At 35.0% G+C, this 10,850-nt stretch overlaps 1 protein-coding gene across 1 annotated transcript in view; it reads left to right on the forward strand.

The window, feature by feature from the left end:
• The window catches only part of cd34 (CD34 molecule), a 34,401-nt gene extending 25,699 nt beyond the window's left edge, over positions 1-8,702 (forward strand). Inside the window, exons 3-4 of the mRNA XM_003201212.6 lie at positions 2,056-2,211; positions 6,089-8,702. Of these exons, the coding sequence (XP_003201260.1) occupies positions 2,056-2,211; positions 6,089-6,280 (348 nt within the window). The 3' untranslated portion in view covers positions 6,281-8,702. The remainder of the gene's footprint in view (positions 1-2,055; positions 2,212-6,088) is intronic.
• Positions 8,703-10,850: the final 2,148 nt, after the last annotated feature.

Raw genomic sequence — 10,850 nt, forward strand, 5'->3', positions numbered from 1 at the left:
GAAGAACACAAGAAGGGGGGAGACGATGCGCGTCTGTTATTGGCCAAAATGGAAATCTAGATGATAGTTGTGATAGTCAAGCCTGATGCTGAATCAATCAATATAGCTAAAATTTTCACTATAACAGCAGTAGTTTAAATTTGCAGCCCACAAATCATGACTTGAATGTTTGTAAAAAGCAGACAAAGGTGCTAAACTATTCTTTATGTCTGCTATATTAAGATTTTAGAGCATTATACAACAGAGAACTTTGATTAGTTGATTAATGTGAATAAAACTTTAAAACATTAAGGGTGTCACGATCTTACAAATCCTCGATTCGATAACATTTTCGATTCTGAAGGCACGATTCGATTCGATTATGAATAATTAATTAATTAATGACCAATTAATTACTTGTATTCTACCGTTTAAACTACCTGACCTGCATGGTCTTTGTTTTACCGATAAACAAATTATACAGTAAATGAATAAAGGCAGGTTACACACATAATTACCACCTGTCAATCACTTTTTCTGCTGGACTCGTGAATAGGCAGTGATCTGTGTTGTTATAATGGCGTCGGTAAAAAAGAGGCACAACCAACAGGAACCAGCCAACAGTCTTTGAGGTGTTCGCTAAAATGACTAAGTACAAGTGAGTGAAAGATTGAAGCAGTCCTCTGACTGCCTGGACCTGCTGTCTCGAGCGCATGGCTGTGTATGCGTCTGTGTGGTCACGTGATGTGCATTTACAGAGGTAGAGAGGAAGGAGGGCTGCTCAGAATTGCCACACGCCACTGTGGATGTCAAATCGTTGTCGTTCTAAAATGCCATTTAAAAACAAAGACAGTGTAAACAGGGCCTGAGTGTGTACTTTTCGCGAGCGGATTTGCAACGGGGGCGGGCAGAGGATTGCGATGCCGGTGTTGTCTATCGGACGAACCGTACGTAATACGTACATAGCAGAGCTGGCAAAATTGTGTTTTTTGTCGACAACACGAACGTTGTCAACATAACTCACTGGAAATCCAAAATGCTTACACACCGGCGACTTCATTGAAAGAGGAGAGGTTTTAAGTTCTGTCGATGGGTCTCCTGCTTCTGCAGTTTAACAAGCACTTCAACAAGCCTGTTTTTTTCCCGCTTGGCAAGCCAAGCTGACGTGACATGGGGGCGTGGCAGCATCGACAATTCTGTTTTTTGATTCGATAATCACAATTGAGCATAAATTTCGATCGATGACACCCCTATAAAACATAGAATTGAGGAAACTTAAAAAATTTATATATGATTATTAAATAATAAACATTTCTTTTTTATAATAACAAATTACAACATAAAAAACTTAATAAATCATTTTGAAAAATTAGATCTTATTTGTGTTATTAAATCATTAGCATTTTTAAAGATTAATGTTAATCCATACTCTTAATCCAAGATGTCAATCCATACACCTACATCCAAGATTTCTGTTCATCAGGTGAAGACTACTGATAAAATTCTGTCCTGTCATTCATACTAAAACTCAAATGCTTCAAAAAGTTTGTAAAGAGATCCAAAAACAGGCCTATAAAAAAAAAAAAAAAAAATCACACTATTTAATCTGAGTCTGCTAAAAGAAACAATCACTTTGTATGATGAACAGAGTTCATTTAGGTTTAAATTCACATACAAATATTGAACAGTGGACATAAGCAGAAACACAACTACTTGCTCAAAAGTGCTGGTATAGCACACAAGAATGAACCTTATTGGTTCGCACATGTCAAGCAAACATGCAAAGCTTTAGTTTACTTTAGCTTTAAAGTTTAGTGATCAATGTCAATCTTAAAATTTGATGATTTTGGTTAACAGGTTATTACTTATATTTGATTTCTGTTTTGATAAATAAAAAATAAACAAACATTTGCATCAGAGCATTGGATAAACAAACTTTTTCAAGACATGATGTACAAACTTGACTTTTGGGTTTAAAACAACAAGAGGGTAAATGATGACAATTTGAACATTGAGTGGAACTAACCCCATATCTCTCTATTTATGTTAAAATGTTGGTGTAATTTTTCTCTACAGGCTAAAGCTAAAGCAGACAAGGATACCACCTCCGGGGGTTCATCTTCTGCTGTTTTTGTATCTGTGCTATTGACTGGCTTACTGCTTGCTGGTATAATAGTTGGCATTTACTACTTCAAATGTCATCGCCGAACCAACGGTAAAGGCATGAAACTGGTGAGTTCCAACTCCGAAACAGACACAGAACTCAAAAAATAATATCCTTTTTTTCAGGATGTAAACATGTTGTAATTCAACACAAAGCAAATCCTTGAACCAAATTTTTACATTCATACACTTCCTGCTTTTTCCTTCTGATTAAACCCCCAAATTGATGACTTCAACAACTGTATCTCCACCACCAAGAGTTCCCAATCAAACTCCCATTTTGAATGTGTTATCCACAAATTCTAATTGCAAAGTTCAGCGCATTTGGAAGTGAAATGTTGCCAAGATCATAATTAGGAGGAAAACAATTGGCAGGGTATCAGTGCGGTGCAGTTCCTCCAGCACACGCCCCATCTAATGTTGAGAACCACAACACATGCTAGTTAAACACCAACCGTTTCATCCACTTGCCAATAGTTTGAAGCTGTTTTCCTTCTCTGTTAAATGGTTTCAAGTTATGAAATTGAAACAAAGCGCACTCTCGACAGACCCCAGAAGGGCTTGCAATGAAAAAAAACAAACACGTACATTCACAGGCGCAATTTCATAAGCCATACACTGTTCAATAAAAGCTTTGAAGATATATCAAGAAACGTATTCCAAATAAAAATTTGATGATTGTTTCCATATTCTGCTCCAAAAGAAAACCCTGACCCTAGTCAGAAACAAACACACTATAGTAAGAGTCCTAGTAAGAGTCTTGCTTATTAACTCCTAAGTTACAAGGGCTCACTGAGAACACAAATCTTGGCTTTCACTGAAAAAACAGCCATCATAGTGTTTGATGTAGTATGATGTGTAACAAACAGTAATTTTGTAAACATTTAGGTTACAACAATCTACAGGACATGTTACTTACACTGTAAAACCCAAAAAGTTAAGGTAACTCAAAACATTTGAGGAAACCGATTGCAACAAACCATTTCAAAAAGTTAAAAAACTAATGATTACTGTGAATCTAATCCAATTGAGTAAACAAGGTAATTTGAGCACAGTAAAACCCAATAAATGAAGAGAACTCAAACCAACTGAGTACTGTAAAACCCATTAAGTTAAGACAACTCAAACCGTTTGAAGAAATCGATTGCTACAAACTATTTGAGTTAAGAAAACTAATCTATATGAGTACTGTGAACTTACATTTTGAGTTAACTACACCCATTTCATTTGATAAAGTTGATTGTTGGGTTTTACAGTGTAGAACAATAATATTCTTTTTCTAAATGAACAAATCCACATTATTATTTTTTTATTTACAAATATCTCAACAGTGCCGCAAACTGTGCTCTATGTTTTCTAAGCAATTTTGTTATTTAGAAGGTATTTCAAAGAGGTAAGAGCACCAAATATCAGAGTGTGAGCTAGGGTTGTAACGGTATGAATTTTTCACGGTATGATAATCGTCTAAAACAATACCACGGTTTGATGGTTTCGCGGTATACGGTATGTTACAAAATAATAGAACAGTGAAGCAAATTTGACTTTTTCCAAATAATATATTTTTAGTTACTATAAACAACACCACTTACAATGAACAAATAAAAATAAGAAAATAATAAATAATGTGTCAAAGTCCAAATAAAGTCCAAATAAACATGGTGCAAATCCTCAGTAAAAAATAGATATAAATATTTACTATACTATAAATATTTACATAACGAAACTAGATTCAATATGGAACATCCTTAGGTTTTATGTGCCAGCAAGGATATGGTTGTCTATGGATATGGTTGTCTGCAATGCAGACAAACAGCTGCATCTTTATTTGCGTCTTTTGAAAACAGCAAGAGCAGCAGTTCGTCTTTGCTGTGTCACTGTTTTGTCATGTTTCTGTGCTGCTGTGCATGCAAAAGTACTTAGTATGAGAATTATTTCATGCAAAACTTTTTTTTTTTTTTTTTGCGTTTTATTTAGCCGCGCATAAATGTATGCCTATCTCTCATTCCGTGTTGTTCAAAAAGCTTGGTCCACAAACAAAAGCGAAACCTATGCTTATTGGTTGTGATATAGCGAGTTTGAACCAATCTGGGCATGGAGGAGGGATAATGCATCAATGTATCATGTCTGATTTGTCCGGAGACACAGTGACGAGCGTTTCTTTGTCAAATCAGCGTTGTCAAATGTTGATGACGTAACCGCACTGATTCCGGAGCCTCTGAAAGTCCGCAAATGTAAAAAAAAAAAAAAAAAAAAAAGAAAGTCCGCGAATGTTATGTGATACAGCACTGGAAAGCTGAGATTCTCTTCTTTATGCCAATCTTTGAATTGTATGAATCGGATCAGCGGATCAATCAAAAGTTATTAAACATTTAAGAGCAATATTTATTTTTAGCCACGGGCGGCTGTCTCGGTCTTTAAGGGTTAAAACCGTTGATATGCAATTGTTCATGGTATGATAATCGTGCACGTTCAAATCGTGGTAAACCGTCATACCGGTATATTGTTACAACCCTAGTGTGAGCATTGGTTTTATTCAGCAGTTGAACATACACTCCAGGTCACCCTAAAAATGTAAAATCTGCAACCATTTATCCTCACTCTCTACTTATTCTAGACATATTTTTCAAAGGTGCCACAATATCAAACCCTGAGCAACATTTATTTCTTTTACAGAACTTATTCAATGCCAGTTTGTCTGAATAAGATATTTCCTAATGTTTCTCAGTGTTGTTTAAGTGCAAGTCCAATGTTGGTACTGTGATGCATGTATTCTGGGACTGTGACATGATTAAGACATACTGGAAAGAAATTCACAAATTAGTTCAGAGGATTATTGGTAAATCTTTTGCCCTATCTCCAGCTATTTATCTTCTGAATTGTAAAACACCTTAGTCATGGACTAGAATCTGTGTTACACTTTTGTACATATCTTGCAAGAAAATGTAGTTTTTTGTGGTTGTCCTCTCCTAACATTCCTTTTATCATTATGTGGATTAATCACATTGCACTTGAAAAACTGACTTATGACTTGCATCAGAAATCTTATGATTTCTGGCATTTCTGGAATCCTCTTTGAGAGTTTTTGGAGAATGTATCTTGAAAGACTTTTTTATTTTATTTTAATTAATTTATGTATTTTAAATTTTACCCTTACTTATTATTATGATGATGACATGAGACACCTATACCACTGTCCTGTCATTGTAAATCTTTATAAAAAAAAAAAGTGTTAGGAGTGTTAGGAACTAAACAACAGTTGAACTCATCGACTTATATTAGCATTTTCTTAATTTGTTCAGTAGAAGAGAAACTGCTACACGTTTGGAACAAATGTCCCATATTGATTGACACTATCAAAGAACGATAATGCACCTCAAAGTATCGATGTAGATCTACATTCCTGTATCAATCCTTATTGGATCCAATTATTTAAGTCAATGATTCAACAATCCATATAGAAAGACAGCCACTTGCTTCCTTCCTGAGTCAGATATTTTGAACATATCATTTGAACGAGTGATTCAGTTCTCTTCAGTAACACAAGGGCTTACCAACATGTAATGATGGGTTTAGTATTATATTTATTTATCAAATGCCCAAGATAATGGAACAAAACTGCACTCGGAGACTCAATATTGATACAATATTCTGTCAACATCTTCAAATTCCTCCAAAACCAAATAATATATGAGCTATTCTAGTCAAATTAATTTTATACAAAAGTGATCATTCCATGCAAATTGTGTTTACACAGTTTAATTCAGAAGCACATCTCTGCACTTTTGTCATGTGTCAACTATTGTCTCATTAGTGACTATTGCTACTAATCCAAAAGAAAGCATCCATGACAATGAAACAATCTCAAATAAAGTTTAACTTTACAAATCAACAATTCTAATACCTATTTTAATTAAAAATACAATCTGTTTGCATTGTGTTTACACAGGCTGAAGAGTCATACACGGCAGATGAGGAGAACCAAGGCAATACTCTTGTATCGGTGGCCCCACTGAACCAACCTGAGCCCCAGGAGAAACCCAGTCTTAACGGCGAGTCGCAAGAGGCAGTGAAGCCCCAGACTCCTCCTGCCGCCACCAATGGCCACTCCACAACCAAGACGGCAGACACTGAGCTGTGAATGAGCTGTTCTGCCACCCAGGGTCTGGGTTAAACACTCACTCCCTGCCCCTTACACCCAAAACAATCTTCTGCATACTGATCTTGGCCATCAAGGGTTAAGAAAGACTCAAATTCCCACAATGAATGTAAATACTTTGCAAAATGTTCCACTTAAAGTCATACGAAACGATAGGCAAGACTAAAATATGGAATATAACTATATAGGATGAAAATGGGATGAAATAATTGGTCAATAACCTGCTCCCTAAGCGTACCTGCTTTAATGATCTATGAAAAGGTTGTAATGCTTTATAAAAAATGCAATTTTTAGGTAGCTAGTATAGCTTCTGGATTTAGTGGTTAATTCGTATTCATTTGTATGATTTAATTCGTACATTTTAGTACCATAAGCTTATCCCCCAATGAGGGGTAGGGTTTGGTGCCAAGCCTCCCTTTAAAACAGAATGAAATCGTATAAAGTTCCACGAATTAGCCACTTTTCTGGCGTAAAATAGTTACGTTTTATTGTGAGATTGGACTAATTATAAATGTAGCTGTAAACAAGCAGCTATGACCGTGATGATACATGATATTATAGAAATTTTATCAAAACTCGATGCAAAAAAAAGGTATTAGTCCCATGATGCAACCCTTAAGTATAATGGGGTGGGGAACCTTTCCCATGAGTCATTGCTGGCTTTCATAAGAGCAACCCAGGCTGGAACAAAATGTCGGGAGGATCCCAACTTCTGTCTCAGTGCTCCACAGCTTCCAGCTGGGTGTTAATCGCATCACATCACACTAGAAAGAAACATTCGGAATCCAATAGACATGAGTTGTGTTTTTGTTTGCAATGGGTTGTTTGTGTGTTGCTAGACTGTATGGCGTGTTCTATATGTTTGTGTACAGTATGATTTGACTAGTTTATAGTCTTGTATAATTTTGTTAATATCACTGCATGACAAAGTAATGATTTCTGGAGTTAAGCTGAGGATAAAAAACAAATTCAGTTTGAGTGTCAACGTCAACTCCATTTCATTGCTGCGAACAACCCTTAACGTAAAAAAAAAAAATCCAACAAATTGCTGCAAAGCCAATAAGCGCTCAGGGTAACAGCTAAATGTTATCTGCCATTTCTGGATTGAGTTACAGCTTTACCGTACTTTGTAAACCAGTATTATGCTCTTTTTTTGTAATATTTGTATTCTAGTCATTTAGATGTAGTGTTGAATGACTGACTCCATTGTTTGAATGACCTGCCTTAATTATTAGAAGTTTCTTGGGTGGGTGTGGTTTATTTTGTATCTACATTTGCTACTACACTGTACATCATGCTTTAGTCAAAAAAAAATTATGTAATTGGGTGCAGCCATGAAATCATCGCCTTAAGTTTTAGTAGATTCACTCCAATACAATAAGGGAAACGTGCAGACAAAAATAGCATTTTCCAACCATGTTTTGTTTTAATGGATGGACTTCACCCCAAAATGAAGATTTCGTCATTTTTTAATCGCATTAAAGCTGTTTTTCTTCTGTTGAACAATGGTGAAACAATGGTGGTAATCAAAAAGCTAACAGCACACACCAAAAAAAAAAAAGTTGGGTTGTATCAATCAAAATATGGGTATAAATGGACATACCGAACTGTTGGGTTTAAAGTTGGTTGGGTTTGTCCATATTCTACTCAGATTTGAGTTTAAAAAAATCCAGCTTTTCATAGTGCACCCACTGACCGCTATACTAAACTATGGATGCAAGTCATGATTTTGCCAAGTACGATGTGGTCCTGGAACATAATTTTTGTTCGAAAATGTAAATCCATACCTATTCCCTACCCCTAAACCCAACCATAACTGAAAATGATTCCCCAAATCAGAGGACAATAATAGTTGGATAACAATCATGTAGAAGTGCATAAACTCAACCAAATCATAAACATAAACAGTAAAGGTATTCCTTAATTCTGATTGGCTGATTGGAATGTTGTTCCAGGATAAACACTTGGTAAAATAAGGTTAGGAACTATGACCAAGGACAGTCCAATGCCTATACTCCAGTCAACATTCTTCAAAATATCTTAATTTGAGTCATCAGTAGAAAAAAACTCAAAAAGTTTTGGATAAGTATAAAGTGGGTAAGTGATTACAGAATTAAAGCTTTGGGTGGACTATCTTTTTAAACACTTTAAGCCTCTCAAAATGATTTGAGGTCAAAATTTGGTGCTAGAGTGATTGCTTCTCTTGAAATAAACCATTAAAAAATAAACTGTATGTTTAAATGTTCAATATGAACATATCTGCATATGAATAACCTGTCTTTTATTTTTCAGTGATGATACTTTATTTTAACATTCCGGTGTTCTGTCATATTTTGGATCAGTGTACTAGCATTGTGTTAAACTGATGTATGTTTGTGATAGGAATAAAGTTTTGGAAAATAAATTGATAAGTGCTCACTATTCATTTCTACTTTATCCCCGAGAGACCTCATCTTTGTGTGCCTTGGATCTATACGATCCAATATCTCACTTATTTGGCCGCAAGCGCTGTTTACTCAAGAGTTTCTTGTTTGATATGAAATGCACACATATGTTCTCTCTCCGCCTCTCCCTCATTCCTGTACAAACGTGTAAAAAGTTGGCTGGTATCTAAAGGCCATTTAAGCAAACAGCTGGTTTGCATAAGAGAAGGTGATGACATCATGGTGAGGGGATTCGGGTGGAGCTCATGGCCCCAAATCAGTTTAAGAGATCAGAAGTCAGCGTTTATGTGTTACTGACTCCTGTCTCACGCCCTCTGACTTCTGCAGCTAATCACTCCAAAACACAAGCAGTTAACGAGTTAATGATATTGCAAATATGATAAAAAGAAATATATAATTTAGCCCATACCTTTCACTGTGACAAAGATAAGAAGCTTTTCAGTAAATATTTAATAAAAAATATTTTGTCTGAACCTGAACTTATTTTAAAGGGTTAGTTTCAATTCAAAAGTGGGGTGACATTTACAGTAAGAGGTTAAAAAAATGTATTGCTGACAATCTTCTTGGTGGTTATATTCATGCTTCAACAAACTAGTAAGTATACAGTATTAATTTATAAAGGCTATATATATATATATATATATATATATATATATATATATATATATATATATATATATATATATATTAAAAACAACAATTAGATTAGATTTGTAACCAATTTTTGTTTTGTTTTAAGCATTTTAACCCTACAAAATTAGTTTCATGCCATTCAAAACTGAAAAGGTATGGCACATAATTAATTAATTTTAAAAGTTTATATAGCGATATGTGATAAAATGTCTATTTTGGTTAGATTTTCCCCTGTTTTGTTTAAATTTAACACAGATGAATCTGAGACATCTGCTGGGACAGACAAGTGGTAACAGTCATTGTACAATGTTTATAAGGATCACATTTTTGTAATTTTTCAAAAACTGACAACAAACCATTAACGCATAGTGAGACAGAGAAAGTTGGTAACTGTCACTTTCAATAAAGTTACATTAAACAGGGTAAGGAGTGAGGAAATACTGTGGGGTCATCAAAAGACACCACGCAAACTTGTGGTTAAAGTAATTATCACCTTCACTATGCTGGGAGTCAGGCTGCGGTCTTGTCTGAATGTAAACCAGGCCCCAATCCAGACCAAATGTGTCTCTATGCTGTTTTAAGACATCTCAAAACCTAAACTGTAAAATATTTTACCAATATTTAGAAAATATTGTTAAAAAGGTCAGTTGTTAGACATGCATGAAGAAAACTTATCATTCTTGTACTGACATTTTCCTGCCTGCAGCCAGTTCACATTATCATATCTTTGATAGTGTATTGTAGGCCTTGTCAAACAATCTCCTCTAAAAAAAAAAAAAATCACAGGAATTCACAAAAATCTATTCACATTACTTCAATGCATGGAGATAAACATGTTCTGCAAATCAAGAATGAACTACAATAACCGTACAGTACTGTACAACTTGACAAAACAAACCAAGGACAAATGAGTTTGGTAAAAACACCTGGCTTAGAAACAACCTTTGTTTAGGACCTAAAAAATCCATACACCATTGCTTATCTGACTAGAAAACGAGGACATTTTCTCAAAATAACCTTTCATTTGAAAAGCCTAAATAGCACTCCAAATGTAGTTTAACACTGAGGTAAGGTTGGTTTTATATTTGCACATTCGTTCATTTTTGAACAGCGACAGCTTGTGACATGCTCCCTATATTGTTTACCTCCACTTTGAATGTTGGGTCGGAAATCGCATGCAAGTAAAACAACATTAGCACCATTTAATTAACTGTGAACAATGTTGTACTTTGATAGCTATACATTGGATGCTAATATGATTTTACTATTTAGTATCAAAGAATACTTTTCTGAAGTTATATTATTAAGGAAAAAGTCTAAATGTGCGAATAATAAACAAATTTACATCAGTCAGTTGAACATCTAAAATGCATCGTGGTGTTAAGACTTTGTTTACACGTTTTCCGTGTACTGTGTTTTGTTTTACCTGTAGTGGTTCACAAAGAAAGACGTCATTGGCATCTTTTCGTCTGGAT

Source organism: Danio rerio, chromosome 23 (genome assembly GCF_049306965.1).
Source record: "Danio rerio strain Tuebingen ecotype United States chromosome 23, GRCz12tu, whole genome shotgun sequence".
NCBI classification, from domain to species: domain Eukaryota; kingdom Metazoa; phylum Chordata; class Actinopteri; order Cypriniformes; family Danionidae; genus Danio; species Danio rerio.